Source organism: Diospyros lotus, chromosome 13 (genome assembly GCF_014633365.1).
Source record: "Diospyros lotus cultivar Yz01 chromosome 13, ASM1463336v1, whole genome shotgun sequence".
Taxonomy (NCBI): Eukaryota; Viridiplantae; Streptophyta; class Magnoliopsida; order Ericales; family Ebenaceae; genus Diospyros; species Diospyros lotus.
Genome location: NC_068350.1, coordinates 1169393 through 1191236, shown reverse-complemented (window position 1 = coordinate 1191236; position 21844 = coordinate 1169393). Strand labels below are relative to the sequence as shown.

At 35.0% G+C, this 21844-nt stretch overlaps 1 protein-coding gene across 14 annotated transcripts in view; it reads right to left on the bottom strand.

Moving 5' to 3' along the window:
• The window catches only part of LOC127788510 (uncharacterized), a 37933-nt gene extending 18145 nt beyond the window's left edge, over positions 1-19788 (bottom strand). The window contains exons 1-10 of one of the 14 annotated variants that reach the window (XM_052316875.1): positions 19101-19203; positions 16550-16688; positions 16362-16459; positions 16045-16178; positions 14605-14824; positions 14414-14514; positions 12272-12393; positions 12098-12189; positions 11701-11806; positions 3267-3421 (exon numbers count right to left, since the gene is read on the bottom strand). In XM_052316875.1, coding sequence (XP_052172835.1) covers positions 3267-3421; positions 11701-11806; positions 12098-12189; positions 12272-12393; positions 14414-14514; positions 14605-14824; positions 16045-16178; positions 16362-16429 — 998 coding nt within the window. In that variant the 5' untranslated portion in view covers positions 16430-16459; positions 16550-16688; positions 19101-19203. Of the gene's footprint in view, positions 1-3266; positions 3422-11700; positions 11807-12097; positions 12190-12271; positions 12394-14413; positions 14515-14604; positions 14825-16044; positions 16184-16361; positions 16689-19100 lie in introns of all 14 variants that reach the window. The other 13 variants (XM_052316874.1, XM_052316879.1, XM_052316877.1 and 10 more) reach the window with 13 other exon arrangements.
• Between the last annotated feature and the right edge of the window lie 2056 nt (positions 19789-21844).

The following is a 21844-nucleotide window of genomic DNA, read 5'->3' as shown; positions in this document are numbered from 1 at the left end:
GCTTGGTCATGTGAGAAGGAGACCAAGAGATACTCCTGTGAGGAGAGTTGATGAAATGGAACAATTAGTAAAAAAAAAAAAAGGTAGAGGCAGACCTAAGAAGACTTTGGGAGAGACATTAAAGTTTGATATGAAGTGTATGAGCCTAAATGAAGATATGACAAAAGAGAGAAATACATAGAAGTCTAGAATTCATGTCGCCGACCCCACATAGTGGGATAAAGGCTGGAATTGTTGTTGTTGTATTTATATAGACATGTATATGAGAGATGAAAATACTAATGTCAAATTTAAATCAATATAAAAAAGATAAAATAAATATGTAATTTCTGTAAAATTGCTAAAAGTAGGATCCATTTAATTGAAATACATAAATGGAAATATTACATTTATTATCATCATGGGCATTAAACCTACTAGGTAGGCTCAACTACATGGATTCTAGCTCTCCAATAATCTCTATTCATGACCATATCGTTTGTAAGGCCAATGTATTCAATGCCAAGCCCAAGAGTTTTTCACCAAATTTTCTCAAGTCTTCCACTACCATGACCATATCTTTTGTAAGGCCATTGTTTTCAATGCCAAGCCCAAGAGTTTTTCACCAAATTTTCTCAAGTCTTCCACTACTTCTTCTGCTACGAAATTCTTCTATTCCATTCACTCTCCATATAGGTGCATCTATTGATCACCCCATATGCCTAGATCATCTAAATCCATCTCACGCATCTGATCTTCAATAGGAACTATTCCAACCTTATTATGGATAATCTTATTTCTAATTATAAATTTTCTTACAAGACCACGCATCCACCATAATATTCTCATCTCAGTTATCCTCATATTTTGCACATGTTAATACTTAACTGTTCAACAATCCATATCATACAATTAAGTTGGTCTTATAACATTCTAATAAATTTTTTCTTTTAGCTCCGAAGGAAATTTACAATTGCATAGAATGTTAGAATTACTTTTATATGCACATAAAATCACTACAGCAAGAAAAAAATAAATCTATGCATTTCAAACCCAATTCTAGTTGCACGGGCCTAAAACTAGTGTGTGGGTGTGTGTACATGAGTTGTACCTGTGTCCTCAAGTTCAAAAACATTTTTGACAACCATTTCTTTCTTATCCAAGATAAGTTATATGTCCATTGTTAAGATTTGCAGTAGTTAGCATCAGTCTCAGTGAAGGATTTAAATAGAGTTAGAAATATGATTGTATTTTATGTTTTAATGAGTTAAAATGTAACGGAACTAATATCCTTGGAATTAGTTCCGGAAGTCCTTCTATTTCTTCTAATTTGTCATTTTAGTCCTTGGTCTGTAACCGCCTCTATTAGTTATAAATAGAGGCGGGTAGGTTCTGCTTAAACTATCAGCATTCATTCTATTCTTTTGTTTTCGCACACAAGAGTTACAGAATTGAGAGAGAGCTAATGCTCGGTCCTTGTATTCTCGAGAGAGAGGCTATTGATTTCTAGTCTAAGTGTGTGTGAGAGAGAACAGTGAGGGAGTGCTGTATTCTTGATTCTTCTCTAGTGGATTCTGTCGACAACTTTTGGCAGTCTGGATGTAGGGCAAATTCTTGCCCGAACCAGGATAAGTCTTCTTGTTCTTTTTCTATTATTGCTTGTTATTTGTTCTGTTTACATTTCTTTATTGTTTCTATTACTATCGGGCGAGGGTTTGGGTGTGAGATAGTGTTTATTATTGTGAGGAAACCGATCCAAGACTCAAAATCCATGATGCAACAACTTGAGAAGAAGAGAACATCCGATTGGAACTATGTGATTTAAATTAAGCCAAGAATGATTTTTCTGAAGACATTATTATAATTGGAACACAAATATAATCAAATAAACATTTGCAAAAAGACTTGAACTATGTCCAAAGGATGATAATGAGGTCTTCCAGTGATGAAAGTCCATCCTTTATTATGGTAGGGGTTTCAAAATAAGATAAAAAAGTTTATAATACAGTGGGCAAACAAAAATATTGTTCTCTATTGGCATAATTTTGAAACCATAACCTATCAAATAACATAGTGATCAAATCACTACTCAGAGATGAAACGCAATTCTCTGTTAATAAAAAAGATGAACAGTATGGAGAACTCAGGGAATTTGGTGGAGATAGAACCGAAATAGCAGAACATGTTCTTTTTGGCTGTTTCAATAATTGGGCTCCAACTTCTGTCTCTTTTTATTGCAGGTGTAGCCTAAAGCACTTGGTGTCCCGAAAGGGACAAATACAGCAACATACACATGTCTGCGAGCAATATTTGCTAAGGGCTATTATCCAGATGGAATAGGATTATCACATCCAATTAGTACTGACCAAAAAGAAAATTCATGGAACATAAGATCATCAAACTTCCATCAAGGCTGCTATAGTGGGGGGAGATGAGAATTTGATTCTCTTCCCTCACAGATTATAAAGATGAATGGGCTTGGAACACAGCCTCAGCAGCTGCCAGAAACAAAGAAAATCTAAGACTTGGAGGACTTAAAGATGAAAAGGTCTAGCCAAGGGGCTGAATATTCCCTAGATGAAGGAGCTCTGAAGATGATAAAAAATGGTGCAACAATGTACTAGAAAAACAGTGGTGGTGTCATTGCATCTGCTAGGTTACTTTATGGGTAAGTATGCTCAGTTGGAGCTGTCTAGCACTTCTAGAGGTGTTCAACATACAAGACTTCTCTTTCCACTATAAATGAACTGTCAAAGAGAAGGAAAGTCATGAAACTGATCAACTGAATGCAAATAACTTAGTTCTCATTTTTCTTCCTTTTCTGCTATGTTCCTTGACAATTCTTACAAATTAGACAATGTTGGTCATTAGAAGTTTGAAAGAACTACAAGGGGGAGAAGAGTTATTAAAACATAAAACAGTGCCTTCAATATATCAACGGACATTCCTAAGGTCAATGGCAAGGCTAGTTCACTGAGTGTACATCAAAAGATAAAAAAGTTCAGACTTCCTCAATATTTTCAATGAAAAAACAAGAAAAGAATGGAAGGAAAATCATATCTACCAATACCATAAGGCAAGCAATTTACCACCTTTGGAGGCATAAAATCGCATTTGAAAACTCTTACCAAGTATATAATAAGAATGCTTGCATGTACAGCAAACAAAATACAAGTAGAGATAGAGGACAGCAGGTGGGCACAAGTGCACTCAAATGCAGCTGCATGCTCAAGCACATAATGTGTGTGTGTGTGTGTGAGAGAGAGAGAGAGAGAGAGAGGACTTGCTTTATTAAGCCATTCATGTCTTCAACAGAGAGGGTGCATTCTCTACCTAACCCATCGGTTATGAGGTCTTCAGGAGTCTCAGTTCCCCGTATAGCAATTACAACAGACTTTTTATCATGTAGAACAACAATAAAGTAAGCAGCTTCACACTTATCCTGAAGTAGAAAGGCAAGATTAAAAGAACAATTTAAAAAGAAAACAAAGAGAACACTGGGATAATAGAATAAGCCAAAGAGCACAAACATAAAACAAGTAGATTATGCCACAGTAAGTTTTTTGAAGAAGCTTCAACATGGAATGGTATAACAAAAATACTAGAGAGAGAGCAGAAAACTAAACTCAATAAAGACAGAGGTTCATAGTAATCAGGACTGGCCACTTAAAACATTAATGTCTGCTCTCACCCTTATAGTTGAGGTCTTTTGCATTGGACAGTCGTCCTATAGTCGACTTTCACTAAGGCACAGTTGATGGTCCAAAGGACTCCATCAACTTCAGTTGACACCCAAAGTTGATTACTCATCCCCTAGGCCTCCTCCAGTTGACTGTTTCCCATGACAGTCACACAATCGACCCAGTAGTGGACTTATCCCTTGACTGTTCTCTTTCTACCACTGATTTTGCTTAGCCTATGGGTTACTCCTACTCCATCTGTTGATCTCTTAGCCTCTTATTACAATTGGGTCTGTTTTCTATCCTTTAACATATTTTATCCATAAATATTTAAGCATTTATTATGGCCCCTTACCATGCCTCTTCAAATATGTCCTTATCCATGCAAAAGAATCAAGCCCATACAACATCATGCTATAAGAGGATGGTTACATAACCCAAAACACAACCTCGATTGTTTCTACTCTCATCATAGGCCTTACATACGTCATCAGTACAAAACACAAAAAACCAAATTACAGCTCCCTTTTCATCAAGACACAATGTGCTAACATTAAAACATTTACACCAATCTCATCACGAAACAAAGCATGCACTAGAATAGATATACACCCTGTAACAGCCTTGTAACTGAGGGCAAAACGGACAGAGACCCAAAGTCGTAATAGAGCCAAACCAGGGGAGAAGCATTGAACGCACCCATTAGTCAGACATTGGAGATGTTGAAGGAGATGGAAAGGCCGGCAATATGGAGAACAATCAATTCATCAGTCTTCAAGGGCCCTGAGTATTGATAAAAAAATGGGGAATTCGAGCAGCGAACAAACTATAAATAGACTCAGCAAGAATTTGAGAAGAGCTTGAGAGAGAGGGGAATATCCGAGTAAGAGAGTGTTGGTAGGTTGTGGCGATGAAGGGAAGAGAAAAGAAGAAAAGAGGAGGAAGAAGAGGCATAACAGAGTTCACAGGCAACATAACTCAGGTGAGTTCTGTCCCCTTCCATCCACTTGTTCATTCCACTTTTTGAATTTGCTGACACCCTAGGAAGCTTCACCAGTCCTCTATCATACCAAACACGGCACTCACAAGAGCTCTATGGCCATCACCAAGCACCATTTCCTTTCTTTTTGTTTTGCTAAGCCATAGTCTAACTAGAAAAAGGTCTAAGCCAAACATAGATGGAGTTTCCACTAAGGCAATTGTAATAGAGGAAACTGTAAATTATACTAACTACCCTAAGAAAAGTCCTAATTACAGAGACCAGCCACCATTTTCAGAAATTACAGTGAGCACACCTACTGTTAAAAAACCATTTTACCTACCTTTTTTAAACTCTCTTCTCTTTCTAATTATAACAATTAAAAAATAAAAAAAATGGTGCTGGTTAACCACCACTAGTAGCCATCACTGAACCCCCACAATTGTTGGGGTTTAATCATTGAAATTGTACCTGAACAATAACTGGGGTTCAGCAACTAACTGGGGCTACGATGAGGTAAAAGAATTTGTGGGTCCATCGCGGGGGGGGGGGGGGGGGGGGGGGGGAAGGTGGTTGAGTTTGAACCTAGCCATTGTTGGGTTAGAATTAAGATATATATATAGATATATATATATATAGAGAGAGAGAGAGAGAGAACAGCTGGTTGGGTTCAAATTGAACCCAACAATGGCTGGGTTCAAAATCGGGCCCAGAATCAATGGGTTGCAAGAGTGGGAGGGAAAAAAAGAGATAAGAGAAAGGGGAAATAGAGGAAGTCACCATCATTGACGCAGCGTGTAGCGCGTGTGTGAAAAAACACATCAAAATAAACCCTTGAAAGAACAAACTTCAATGGCCGAAGCTTGACTTTCAAGAAGACGCAAAAACAAAACTGTTTTGCTAAGAAAACTCAAATATGTTGCTGAAATTTGATTGAGAAAAACTTATTTACAAACTCTAGATCCTAGGCATATTTATAGTATTTGACTAATCCAAATCCATCTAATATTTGTAAACAAAATCCAACTAAAATCCTAAGTAAAAGTCAATTAGAATCCTAATCAAAATAAAATCCTAATCAAACATGAAGTAGAATCCTAAATCAAGTAGAAACATGAAGTAGAATCCTAAATCAAGTAGAATTCTAAAACTTAAGAAGTATTAAAATATTGTTCCGGCGTGGTCGGGTCGGCTTTGGGTCGGGTCTTGATCGGTGACCGCATCAATCGTCAAAGAAAAGGAACTTGTGGAATAATGGGAGAGAGAGAATGGGGGACAAAGAGATAGGGGGAGAGAGATGGTGAGAGAATTTTTGTATTCTCCAAAATTTACTGGCAGTTTATAATGATGGGAGGCAAAACGTTACAACTTTTTAAACTGCATGGGATATTGAGTGTAATTTTTAAAATTGATGGGTGGTCCATTGAATTAGCCTTTCCATAGGGATAGTTAGGGTATTTTACCCTAAAGGAAAATGACCCAATTCCATAACGCAACTAGGCTAACCCACCTTCACTGCCAAATAACCCAATTAACCCAACCCATTTGAGGAATATTTATTTCTTATTTGACCCCTAATTTTTCTACTATTTTCTCTTGAACCCCTAATTTTTCAAAAATTATCAAAAAATGGCCCTTAAATTTTTGGTTAGTTGCAAATTACAAAAAAAAACCCTTTACATGTCTAAAAATTACAGAAAATCTTCAAGTTTCTAGAAATTATAGAAAAGCCAATAAAGCTTCAAAAATGATAGAAAAGACCCCCCTAAGTTCCAAAAATGACAGAAAGATCAGTAGAATGCCTTAGGTTAGATTTTTCTAATAAATAGAGTATATCGATGTAAAGTTATTATAATGATTCAGGTTAATGATTATTGTGGAACTCTCCTGTGGGATAACATAGCACAAGGATCAGGCAAATGGTTATCCAGTGATATGTATGTTTTGAAAAGTCATTCCCATGCATGATTGTGAAATGTTTTAACATAATATTATATTTTCTCAATTGTTATTTGATATATATGACATCAAGAATTACTCAAATAAATTAAAAACATGGATTGAAAAATTGTTACATTGAGAAACACCAAAATATTTATTTTATGGTGTTAGCATGTGGTTATGTGATATGACATGGGACCATTGTGCCCAACTGTAGGGGAATAGGTCAGGTGCATCTCAGTGACTCCACCAGGTTCTTGTGGGATAGGACCCAGGCATGATCCTATGGTCCCTGTATCCATTGTGAATGCATGAGCTATAAAGAAACACCTACTGAGATGACTATAACATTGATGATAGATTACTGATTGATGTAATTAATGATTCCCTGTGTTATTCATGTTTTATACACTGAAATGGATAAATGACACTATGACATATGACATATTTCAACATAAACATCACATACACCTCATACCACATGCAAATCACAACTCATGCAAACTAGCCAATACACTCATGATGTGCACATGTACGAATGATAGGTGACCTTACCACAGATGCAATGATAGCTAGAGCATCCACCAACACAAGCCAAGCCACTTAAGAACAGAAATGCAGCAACGAGCTCTGTTAGCAAGCTTGAGTACATTAAGCATAATACACCAGCACAATGCAATCAAGCTCTCACACACCAACTCAGCTCACTGGAAAGCACACTCAAGACAGCAAAACAACACCCATACTCAAAACACTTTCATGAACAAGCATAAATGTTGGAAGAAACTAATCATTCTCCCAGCTCAAGCTCTTTTACAGGCAAAGGGTGCACATGAGGCATCTCATGGGCTTCTTAGCCTTCTCCTCAGCTTTGTAGCATCAGCCATATTTTTTTTAAGTTGTGCTCCCTTGCAAATCACGAATTTATATAACTAAACTCCATTGCAATTCATCTCTCTCTCGCTAGTGTCATAGTAAACATATCTATTAATTGTGTCCTTGAGACTAATACCACGTAGCATGTATCATCTTTTAGATCCTTTTGGAGATTTTGCCAATCCTTCCACTGGCAGCCCTGACATGGTAGGGTGTATAGCTTAGTCCTACCCTCCAGTCAATATTTTAGTAGACGTCTATACTTTGTAGGACAATAACATATTTTTGGACCCTGGTATAGTTTTAATTTTGATGCATGTGATGGGATTGTCTTCCCACACACAATGATACACACATGTTTACATGGTTTATGCATGATCTCAAGTTTTTCCCTTTAGTGGGTGGTTTGTGATTCATATGTAGTTTATCTTCCTATTAACCATGTGTTTAACCAGTTAGGGCTTTGTAGGGTTTATCCTCTCATTACAAGTATTGTTGTTGATGCAAGGTTATAGATGGATGCATCCTTACTTTACATTAAAAGATGGAAAATCAGCCATGCCCTATAGCATGTTGTTGCCTTACTCCCTTGACACCAGCATTCTCACCAAGAAGATGCCAGAGCATCTTCTTTGTCAGCAGGTTAGCACCCCACTGGATCCACTGACATCAATCTAGTTGGTTCCTTCATGAATCACACACCCACTCCGGGATGTCACAGACCAACTTATTAAGTCATTACAAAATCAAAGGGCCTGGTGTGGGCCATGTAGCCTATTAGCATGCAACAAGTATGCATGGATCCAGCTTCAGAAAAGAATGGAACACCTAAGAAACCCAGCTGGTTGAAGGCCTAGATGTCAAAATTTTGTTGGCTGATGGAGTGAGCTTAGTGCGTGCATGTTTGTAGTGTGCATAACGAGGGAATATGGGCTACAGAAACCAGTTAGAAAGTTGAGGAGGAAACACTGAGAGTTGGATGATAAGCTTCAACAGGAGGTGCATATCATGGAAAAGAGTTTCCAAGACAAAGCTGAGAAGAAAATATCCATGTAAAAATTACCACTGAGGGGATGGAAAGTCGAAAGGTTTCAAGGGCAAATTAGTGTATTTACAAGCCTCTCCTTGATGCCCATACAAGAGTTATAACGGATAGACTTTGTGCCTTTCCTTTGGTATGTGAGAGCTGGTTGTATGTTCAGTGTTTTAGTGTGTGGTGTTGTGAGTTGTTGTGTTTGTGTGTTGTGCTTGAGTGGTGTTAAACACTAGGGGGAGAGGGAACTTTGGTGTAAAGTGAAAAGAGTGCATGGGTGCATGCACACTTGTGGCTACTAATGTTGCAGAAAAGCTCAGCGAAGAGCTGATGTGCCCAAACTTGAGAGGCTTGAGCTTGAGGTTTCACCTTCTTCTTTGCATTATTTGGTAAGATCATCCTTCATCCCATGTACATGGCATTGAGCATCATGTTTGCATGGCTATTGTGCATATTTGTACTCATTGTGATGCAAACATGAATTTATGGGCTATGTGAATGAGGACTTAGGCTTGGTTTTGTGATCCTCTCTAGAGATGACTTGGTCCTAAAACCCTGTGGAGGCTATCCCTAGGGGTTAAAAAATCATGGAGAGTGGAATGTGGTTAGCCTAGTGGCCATGGGAAAAAGGTACCGAGTCCTGCATAAAGAATGATTTTTGGATGTGTGTGTATATGATCTCGCTGAGCTTCAGGTCATGTGTGTGCTAAAATTTCAGATGGCCCGGAAGGTGATGAGGCAACCAAGGGATGGGTGTAGGCTCACCCAATGTGGATGTACAGCCACGAGTAGCATGCTTACATTTTTGCTGTAATTCAATTGATACGATGTACTGTTTTGGGTTGTGTAGCTTGCTAGTCATTTTGTGGTTGAAAAGGAGAAGGGTTGTAAAAATATTATGCTGAACTTAGTTTACAATTAGGGAATGAATATGTACTGGTTTTCTGATGAAATGCATTTGATGTTCTATGAATGAGTATTGATTTTGATAAATCATTGGGATACGTAGCATATGAGAAACCAGTAAAAATGAGCATGAGAATGGTTTCAAAATGTAAAACAAAGAGTAATCTATGTTGTCAACACACACACACACAAGGTGCATAGATTTTGCATGTTCATGTGTGTAGTGGGCACTGGTAGGTGAGATGAGGTTGGGGGTATGGTGGAGGTGAGGAGAAAGCTTGGTCGACAGAGAATGGGGGATGGGGGAGTTTGAACCTCAGAAAGGACTGTGGTGTTGGAACATTGAAACCCAAAATGCTCTCCATATAAGCACTTATTGCACCTATCAAAAACAAAAGGCTAAAGGTCAATTTTCCCCTTGTACTATACACCAATGTCAAGTTTAATACCTATCCTTTTTCTTGGATCAGTTTATCACATATCCTTTTTTTGCCCCAACTTAGCACCCATCATCAGTTAACTGTTAACCACCTTTAGTCAAAAACGGTTGACTCAAGGTGGGTATGAAATTGAAAGGTTAGGAATTAAACAGACCCAATTTTTACTCATACGAAAATTTGAATTATTTAGCACTAAATTTTTACCAAGTTATTTTCATTTTGCTTCTCTTTTTCACAATTAAGTAATAGGAACATGCCATGTTCAAATTACAGATTATAAGACTAAACCTACATCTAAATCTAGAGTTGTGTAATTTGAGAGGTGATTTGCCTACCTAGTCTTGTCAATGAACCAGATTTTAGTCTGTTTAATTGGGTCCAATATTAAACATGAATTTGATTACCTTAATCCGAATTCAAATCTGAGTACATATATCATAAATGGTCCAAGTATAGATAATAGATTAAAGATATTTAATATTATATTTTTAACTATATTAATATTATATATTTAATATAATATTAAATATATATTATATATTATTAAATAAATTATACCTCTATAATTTAAATTTTGCTAGTTCCAGCTACTTAATTGTGAAAAAAATAAGCAAAATAAAATAATATGGTAAAAATTTAAAGCTAGATAATCCAGATTTTCATATAAGTAAAAAAATTAGGTCAATTTAATACTTAAAACTTTTAAAAAAAGGATCAATTTCATACCCATAACGGCAGTTAATGACTAATGGTTGTATGATGGCAGGTTCTAAATTGGGATGGTTTTGAAAGTTCAAGTACCCAATTGTGACACCACAATAAAAATGGATAGGTACTAAACTGGAAATTGGCATATAGTCCAGGGGTAAATTGGCATTTTGGCCAAAACAAAAAGTGGATGAGAGAGAGAGAGATTATTGTGTTGGAGGATGCTTTGAGCTGCAAGGTGGATGACGGTGTTGGAAGTTCCAACTTTGGTTTAAACCACTTCAGTTTCTTCAACTCTTCTTGTAGAGGGCACACAAGGATGGTGTTGGTAGTAGCCATGGCAGAATGTTCTCCATAGCATTGCAGGTCACACCTAACAGGAAAAAGAAAAGGAAAAGGAAAAAATAGTGTGATTACCAGCTCCAACCTGCAGCCATGGGCCATGGAATCATACACCACAATGGTCATAACACTGTAATTCAGAAGTAATGAACACAGCTGTTGGTTGGAAAGAAACTGGAAGAGGGAATTAAGAAAAAAGATGATAATTTAATTTAAGGGTAGAAAAGGCATTTTAGTCTTTCAAATACAATCTAAAGCTGTGGTTACAACTTTTTATGCCTAAAATATTGTTTTATAAATTAACAGTGCCCATCTGACGAGAAATGAAAGGGCGCCAAGTGATTTTCCATGAGGAATTATGGACATCCATGTGAAATACCTTGTGCTCATAGCACTGAACACCTTCAAATTCAATATTTCAGACTGAATAATAAGCATGTTTGACGAATTTACACGCATCAATTTTTGTTATATTCAGGAAGTATTAGTATAAATTGGCACCAATTAAGTAATTTAGATGAGATGCCATTCTAGAGTCATTGGAGCATGGCACAGTCACAGGTTATATGGATCTTAAACCAGACACGCATGCATGCATTTTAGAGAATTAATTATAATTTGTGCATCACTTTTACATATTCTAAAGCTATCCATGCAATAATAATTGAATCGACAAATGATTAGGTAAGGTGTCCTAAATTCCATTATGAATGAAATTCAGGCCTTCATGCATGCCTGATACAAGCAAAAGTTTCCAGATAAATTTGTAACATGTGAGATGAGTAGATCATACAATGCCATTAACTCCAAACTAACCTGATTTACTCGCCCTCTCCGAAGTGCCTCTGGAGATAAGTTGGCATATTTCAAAAATGCAGCTGCATGACCTCTCCACCAGTTGTCACCTTCAAGTACAGGGCGCCTATAAAAATAGGAATCATAAATACCACATCTGGCAGAAAAGGAAGAGGGGAACTTTCGAAGACCAGGTTTTCAAATCTGTTTACACTGGCACACACCTGAAGACAGGGTTTTTCTTGTCAATTACATAGAAAGAATAGAATAAAGAAAAGAATTGAGAGAGACAGAGAGCAAGAACCAAAAAAAAAACGAATTATATATAAATCTTACTGAATGGACTTTGACAACAAATTTAGCATTCCAGTTTTATATAAATGACCGTGCAAGAAGCTTGATAGGTTAGCAAAGCAACCTGTTACGAGTCCAGGGGGTCAAAATTCCTTGCCTATAGAGCCATGCACAAGCAAACAGTATAGGATTTCTTCCAATATCAAGTAATAGACCCTGAAACATATGCCATTTCAATTTGTAGTTGCCATCAATCAGCACTAACAAAGATTATTTAAAGATGCTTCATGATAAAAACCGTATAGGCAGCTTCAGCAAATGGATGAAAAGCAGTAGCCTCTTGAATCCGCTCCTCGGGAGCCTCTAAACATCCTTCATATATTTTAGGAGATTGTCTACGCCTCTGAAATAAAGCTAGTCCTGAAATATAGATGCCATTTGTGCCTTATAAACTAATATGTAAAAAATGAAACTAGGACATATTTGGGTGTATAACTTAATTTAATGCAACCGCTTTTCTGAACAAATTAATGCTAGGGAAAGCAAGAAATAATAAGTAGATATCTTTTTTTGTCACTGTTTTATTTATTATTCCTGTACATACATGAGCATATAGAGAAGCCATACCCCACATGAGCAATTGGGCCACTAATATATCAATAGAAGCATGAAAATGCTTCTATGTATCAGAGAATTTTGTGGTTAAACAATTTACTTAATGTGGTTCTTAAATTGAAGAAGATGCCTAACAAACAGAGAAACAGCACTCTAGTTAACTACTTTCTATGAAACTTCAGAAAAAGGGTGATAGACTAAAGGTTAAGATGAGAAGCCAAGATCTTTGAAAACCAATTCGAAGTTATACCTAGTAGGTCAACTATGGAAATTATCTACTTACTAAGACATCTAATGAAAAGGTCTGGAGATAATCAGAAAGTTCTGGATATGGCGTATAGGCTTTGCAAAAGCATATGACGAAGTTTCCATTGAAGTCTTGTGAAGGTTTTAGAGAAGAAAGGAATTCAGATTGCTTAGATACATGTTATCAGAAACATGTATCATTAAGCAAAAATGTATGTCGGGACTTGTGAAGATGATGATGAGACATTCCCAATTACAATTGGATTATATCAAGGATCTTAACTAAGCCCTTACCTCTTTGCTCTTGTGATGGATAAACTTATAAAACACATAAAAGAAGAGGGAATTGGTGTACGTTATTTAAAAACAATATTGTCTTGGTGGATAAGACAAGAAAATGTAAATGTCAAGCTCAAAATTATTGGACACCTTAGAATCTAATGGCCTTAAGTAGAGCAGACTGAAAACTTAATCTATGGAATGTGAAGTTAATGAAAAGTAGAAGTGCAGATAATGTTGTTGTGAGATTTGCAAAACAATCTATTCCTAAAAAAGATGAATCTAAATATCTCAAATCAATTGTTCAAAAAGGAAGACTATTGAGGATGTTACTCATAATCAACGCTTGATAGTTAAAGTAGAAAAGTGCTTCTAGTATTTTATGTAATCATAAAGTACCCTTTAAAGCTAAAGGAGAAGCTTTAACAGATCACACAACACTATCTTTGTTGCCCAGAATCTTTAGCAGTTAAGTAGCGATATGTGCAAATGCGAGTGTAACTGAGATGAGTATGTTATGTGGATATGCATCTATATAAGAAACAACAAAATTAGAAACAAGATTATCTATAACAAGGTTGGAGTGAATCCTATTGAAGATAAGATGCATGAGAAGCGATTAAGATGCTTTAGACATGTAAGAATAACACTAATACATACCTATGACGCAAGCAGGTGAAATGGAAGAAATTTGTAACAAAAGAGGTAGGAAGACAAAACAAAGTTGATGGAAAACCCTTAGACATGACATGAAATATCATGGCCTTAAGATATGGCCAATGCATAGAGATAATTGGACAAATGGAACCCTTTTAAGCAACATCTAGTGGGATTAAGGATTGTGATGATATTTTGTATAATAATCTAGCATAAAATAATATTTTTGTTTCGAAATATGCTCGGAAGTAAATGGAAATTGGAGAGGGGATTTATGTCTCCCATACATGTGAGAGGCTAGAAATTATTCCTTACTGTTGAACATGGTTCTCTTCTTCAAATGTCATAAAAAATAGAGTACCCAAATGTAATCTAGGTCAAATACATTATCATGCAGCCTTGTAATTGTCATATTGGTGGACATAGTACATATGGGGAATAGAAGAGCACATAATTAAATGTTAAATTTTTGAAGTGCACATTGCAAGATATGGTATCAAAGAGATCATACAGCCAGAGTGGCCTTGCTCTAGAATCTATATTATGTGGAAAACTAGGAAGTGAGAAAGTAAAATCTAAATTGTAACTACTGCATTTCATGCCAATCTAAATGAACCAATGCAAGTATATAACTGAGAAAAACCTGCCAAAAGTTCTAAATGCCCAGTGCCAGCTGCACGATAAGCTACAAGGTCTCCCAATAATTGTGCCACTGAGTAAATTTCATCATCATCGGACATATTCCTGAATGATTACAGTGAATTAAATGGGGGAAAATAAGACATGAAGCATAAATAAAACTCCTGTGGATAAACTAGACACAAAGAAGCGTACATGTACGTCACACGTCCCAGACAGCATAGAGCCTCCCGAATGCCATGATCAAATACCTCCTTGTAATGAGTTTTCCATGCAATGTCCTCAGTTGCATAGAAAGACCTCCATCTTAGAACATCAGATCCCATAAGACATTGCAATATGGCTACAGAAAGCACCAAGACAACAAAAAAAATGAGTATATACTGCTGCCACTTGGAACCATTTGAAACATGCCCTGCAATAAAAAGTCAATGACAAGAACTATGAGTTTCAGACATAGAAACAACAAAATCAGCACCCACAAACACATCAAATAATGCTTGTCCATTAGCAAAATAAATAAGCGAACATTGAAAAAGGATGGTGATCCTGACAATGCAATGAGAAAAGAGTTACACTCATATATATATTTTTTTCTTTTAATAAGTGATTGTGTGGGTAGAGTAATCCCCTTAAAACCTCTAGCATTGAAAGAATTACATTCTTTCACAGCTAGGCCCAAGCTCAGATAAAGAAGGGTTGCATTAGGTAGCCAACAACCAGTGTGAAAGCCCTCAAGCTTTTCAAAGAAAATATTGGAAGCAACCATGTTTGAGAAAAAATGCCCTTAAATCAAACTTTATACAAAAGGCAGGGATGAAACCCCAATAGAAAAGAAATCTATATAACCACAGGCACATAAAAATCAAAGATTTACAAGACCAAGACAAGAGGAGTGCAGGGTTCTCTCTCCTTAGTAAAAAAAAAAATGAGAGCACTTCCCTCAATTAAACAGAGAGAGAGAGAGAGAGAACTATTGCATGCTCTACCTCTTCAAATGTCTTGCCACTGGTCCCTCCATAAAGAGGCCTAGGTTTATTCATTATCCAAAACTGACATCTAAATTCTCAGGATAGCTGCTGATTGCGTTAAATAAGAGTATCTCAATTCTAATTTACAGCATACAACTTCTGAGGAGAGAGAATTTTTTGAACTGCCAAACATTGTGTTTATCAAAAACATTCATACTGTTCCAATAACGGTTGGGTTCCCATAAAGATAGTTTCTTAGACAATCAATTTGAGCTCGGATAAACAATGTCTTCTTTTTCTGGGTCTGAATAAGGTAAATCATGACCAATTTTCAGGCAAAGAAAAGAATAAACAGAATGTGCAGTGGAAGTTAATGCAGAATGGAATTTCTATGCCATGAAATACAATTGCAACCAGACTCTTGAGAACAACATAAAATAACAGATTGAGGTCACTAGTAAATGTTCTTTGATTAGTCAATAAAATGTCAACCAGACTCTTGCTAGGTAACACTGTGCAGGAAAACATTTAGAGTCCACCGAGCATATGTAACACACCAAAAAAAAAAAAAATTGCAAAATAGATATAGAATCAGATGTCTATGAATCGTACTGATCATATAAACCAACTAAATATAATGCACATTTTAAGGGAATCTAAATACCTAAAACACAGTTGCTCAAAGCTCCGCGTTGATACACATTTTCAAGCACAATGAGCATGACGTAAGCTGTTGACACAAACTGCAGCACTGTAGTTACCACTAAGCATCGGGTCCACCAAAGCCATCTCTTGTACCTGCTCTGTTTCATGAAGAAAAATAACATAAAAATGCACTGCATAATACTGGAATAGTGCCACTATGATCTAAAAGGAGTGAATTTTGAGGAAAATGTCATTATACACAAAGTGAAACATAAAACATGGTTTTCAAATTCACACAATCCAGAATTAGATTTTGCTTGTAAACTTTGATCATACCACACGTACAACCTTGGTAGATTTTCAAACTTTGGCCATGCCACCCATACAAGACTTTTGATCAACATTTAATGTGTCCGATCTTGGATACAGCATCCCTAAGAATGGCAAGACCAGTGGAGCCTGTCAGCTACTTGCAGAGGATGATAGCAAGATGAAAAAGATTGGAAGTCATGATGTGTTGGTACACTAGCCAAGATATGGTGCAAAGGCCACTAGACCAAGTATCCAGAGTTTATAATCCTGATTGGAAGCCTGGACCACTAATGCATGAGCTACTCACATGCTGAAGAAGAAGTGTCTCGGCCCCTGCCCATGAAGCATAATCTGGGAGGAAATTCACCCATTAAAAGTATTCAATGAGCATGTTTTTGGATGTGACGAACTACCATAAGTTAACTAGACTATCACAAACACCTTGATTTTCTTTGAAAGGATCACTGCCAGAAACTTAAAAACATTCAATTTCACCTCCTTTTTTTTTGTAAGAATATTTTAAAATTGTGAACTGCCACCTCATATAGAAACTAAAGCTATTAGATATCATGGTAGCTTTTTTCATTTCTCTATATCCCTAGCATGTTCTTCATGTGTCACTAGACTCACTCCTCCCAAAAAAAAAAAAAATGAATTAGAAAAAAGTTTAAAATAAATAATTATGAAAAAATAAGGGCAAAGTTTAAAAAATAAATTTAAACTTTTCATAAGTGCAAAGTTTCTTATACAGCTGCAACTTCCATCATGCAAAATGGGTTCAACACCCAATTATGAAACAATTGAAGAAAAGGATGAATTGAAATAATTCATGGGTTGGTCTTGAAGTTTAAAGACAATATCTATTGCCTCCCTTGGTACCATGTTAGCTCACTGCTAGTACCCAAAATCTAAGTTGTAGGAAATGGGCTCAACAATGACCATTATACTATGTTGCATCATCACAACTCAAAAAAGCTTAAGCCCGTTAGAAAACAGACTAAAGAAGGCACATCAAACAATCCAAGCTCCTCTTTTTAATGTAACCCCATCTCGCTTGTGACCTAGATAAGCAAATGATTGTATAAAGGACTTGATGCTAGAAGCTCCCAATTATAGAAAACCATAGGACAATACTTTTTGTTCCTTAATAAGGGATGGTTAGTTATCACTTGTGAACTAGACATCATGATCATTAAAATGCAACGACAACAACAGTCGAAGCCTTAATCTTCCTATGGTCAACTACATGAATTCTAGACGTCTAGCCATCTCTATCGCTGCTCATATTTTCTGTAAGACCATTATATCCTATGTCATGTCTAAACCACCAAGTTTTCACTGGCCTTCCTCTTCCTATTTTGCTATGAATTGTCTTCATTCCATCCACTTGCATCATAGGTGCGACTATTGGTCTTTTTCTCACATATCTAAACCATTTTAACTGTGATTCTTACATCTTATCTATAGTAGGTGGTAATCCAACCTTATTACGTATGATCTTAAATCTTATTTGTCTTTTTTTGTATGGTCACACATCCACTATTACATTCTCATCTCATCTACACTCATATTTTGCATGTCTAGCACTTAACCGCCCAACATTCTAAGCCATGAAAGAAAGATGGTCTTACAGTCATCTAATAAAACTTGCCTCAAGGAAAATTCATTCACAAGAAGCACATATGCTACCAGTCATGAATCACATTATCTAAAAGAAGAAAAATTGTTGGTTTCAAAAACTTTAAGTAAAATCATATTTTAAAGGCCTTGAGATTTCTCGCGTATTCATCCTTGATTCTAGATTGAAAAGAAGAGAAAAGAATAATACCTTATAAGACTTATATTGTCTCATATAAGGAAGGGTTATTTATCAGCAGGTAATTTGTTTATTGATCTTTTTTATTTTGTATCCATAAATTTGAATGTCCAGATCTAGTTTTTGACTGCTTGGAGCCTTAGAATACACTAAAGTTACCTCAGAAACCTAGAAACTCTCACTTCTAATCACTAAGAAAGAGCCAAGGATCATGGATCCTTCTTTATGTTTTAAAATTTTGGTGAACAAAAAAACAGATATGATTCTTATCTCCCCAAATGGCTGGCCAGTTGTTCTATCAAAGACCTCTAAACCCGATCCTATGCAGGAATGGACTAATCCAATATAGTGCAACTATAAATACAAAAGTAGGATCTTTGGGTCTCTTAATCCAAGCTACCACCAATCTTCTCCTTTGCGCATAAATAGTCAACACCTTGACAAATAGTTCAATTAGTAAGTCAGCAATAAACTGCATTAAATGAAAGATAATTGCACTTTGGAATGGAAAACTACATTAACACCTTTTCGAGAACATCACTAAAAATCCCAATCCTGTTTTATTCAGCTTCTCCAACAGGGGAACACATGAAATGGCATATTAATTTCCCCAAATATGCATATATTACAATTGGAGGACAGCAGCAAACATAAACACAATCCCAAATACTGCAACTATTAAAAAGAGAATCATATTCAACAAACATTGACTACCAATACCATAAACCAAATATTATAAAACCTGGTGCTAGGAACTAACTCCATTAGCTCCACAAAAGGATTTTTAAGGAGGAAACCAAAAAAAAATAATAAAAAGGGCAAAAGTAACTGTAGTTAAGCTCCAACGCTCACTAGACAAAACAACCTCCAAAAATGAGAATGCAGAATGGTGGCCATAATCATTAACATTCGCAGCTAAAAATCACAGAAAAGTGGACTACAATTACCCGTCTCTCCTTGCGAATACACGCTTCAAGGACAGGGGCGCCCTGGGGCACGGAATTGACGATTATCGTGGCGATTGCTTGCTGCGCAATGCCGGTACGGATCACAATCCCAATTCTGATACAAGAACCCAACACTATAACAATAAAGGGAAGAATGTCTTTGGACGCACAAGCTGGATATACCAGTTTTACCAAGATCGCACCGACAATGATCACCACCACATTCGAAATCCCCATTATCACTGTGCACGTTCTCAGGTTCTTGAGGATTGAGACCCACATTGCCATGTCTTTCGAGCAGCAACAGGCAGCGGAAAAATCTGACCAACCCTTCTTTCTCGAATTGCATGGAAATAGAATGAAGAGGAACGATCAGACAAGATACTTCAACGAATCAATCGTAATGGAATTGGGTGCGAGCGATTTCCATCCATGCCTCCCTCGGAAACCGCCATGAGCAACGTCCGCTTCCTGGTTGAAGATTTGGTATTGGATTGGATTGGGAGATCAATCCCTTTTATCCGGACGCCGGACGCCTCTCTATCTGTCGTCTCATCTCTCTCCACTTTGGTCAATATAAGAACTCTCCCCTTTGGTCAATATAAGAACATTATTACTCGCTACGTATAAATTAATTGATTGGATCATTAAAATTTATATGAATAAGTTATCAATTTGATTCTTTATTCTGTACAATAAAATAAAGTCTTCACCTAAAATTTATCTTTTCTACAAAAATTAAACACACGAGTGACGAGAGACGGCACAAAAAACGATAATCCCAAAAATATTATTACTCATACAACATTAATCAATTAAATTTTATAAAATAAAAATATATAAATAAATTCTTTAATGTTTAATTTTAATATTTATAGAATTATAAATATTTTTTTACAAAATTCTTTGTAGATTATCTACTTTTAAAAATTATGAATTTTTTTTATATATGTAAAAAGTGTTTATAGTTTATAAAAAATAAATACTTCTTATTATATAAATTTGTTTATAAAATAATGATTTCTAGCTCTTCATGATCGTGTCATAAACCGACAATTTATGATCGAGTTGTTAATTAATGAGAGTGGTAAAGGTTGGTTAGATTCTTGAAAGTAATAACAAAGTGGCCAAACTTATATTTGTATCTCAATTCACATTTTTTTTTCATGTGATATTTAATTTTTTTATTATTTTAATTATACCTATAAACTTTTATTTTAGAATCAATTGAACCCTTATATTTTAACTAATTTTTTTGTGCGAAAACTCAACATTTTTATTGTTTCGATTATACTCTTGAATCTGTATTTTCAAATCAATTTAATCTCTATATTTTTATGTATAAAAAAAAATAATGTGAGATAACAAAATATATATCACACTCAGTTCACGTCAAAGTATAGAGATTAAATTAACTCAAAAATATTGATCCGTAAGTGTAATTGAAATAATAAAAAATTTAAATTATTATACAAAAAAATATCAAAATATAAAAATTAAATTAACTAAAAAATTAAGTTCAATGATATAATCGAAATAATAAAAAATTTATATAATTAATCACATAAAAATATAAAAAAATAAGAGCAAAAATATAAAATTAACATATCATAATGGGTAAATGGATTAAATGAAGTATTTTTTTGTCTTCAACCATTACTCTTAGGTAACGTTTGGCACAGGAGAAGTTTTTAGATTCTTATGATTTATGATTTCTAAGAATATTTTTGAAAATCTTTGATTTTTAAGATTTATACAATTCTATATTTGATTAGATTTAAATATTTTCAGAAAATGTTAGGTATTCTTTTTTAAGAAATTTACATTCTTATGTTTAGTTTAAATACAACATTCATGAAAATTCATGTTTTTTTAAATTTTTTTTTTACCCTTATTTGATTTTTTATTTAAAAATAATAAATTCTTTCTAATATATAAAGCATTAGGACCCACAACATTTTAAGAAATAAAAAAATGTCATTTTTTGTACACATTATATATATGTGCGTATATATATATATACATAATATATATATATTTGTATGAATATATATATTTTATATGTTTGTATAATATTATATATATATATTTGCAAGAAAGAATTTATGGCAAAAATAATCATGAAATGATTATGAAGTTATAAGAGGGAGATATTTTAGATTTTTTATTTGTTAAAATTTTTTTCAATCCATGATAATCCAAGATTGCCAACTCCCATAAAAATCTTTTTGTGAAAAAGTTAATTAAAAATAAATCCTAGAAATGTTATTTTTTTATTTTTATTTTCTAAAAATTATACTAAAAATATAAATTCCTAACTTAATATTTCTAAAAATCTAAAAACTTCTCTAGTACCAAATATCCTCTTAATCTAGTGTGATAACTTTAATATTTGTTCCCTCGTTTCAAAGAGCCTGAAAATCTTCTATTCACTTGAATTGTTCAAAAGGTTGATGATGATTTAAAAAGAGTGACAAAAGGACAGAGATTAAAATTATGGGGGTAGATTAGTTATTTCATCTTAATAATGGGCGATGTCAATGCAATTTTTTAAATTAGAATAACAATTTATATAATTATGTCAAATTTTAGAAGTGGTTAGTGCAACCTGCCCAAAAGATTTTTAGGGCATATTTAGTATTATTATATTATTACGTTGTGTAATATTGTAGAAATAATATTGATAAAAAAATGATTATAGTTCCTAATAATTTAACTAACTACAAATTATCCACATCACATTC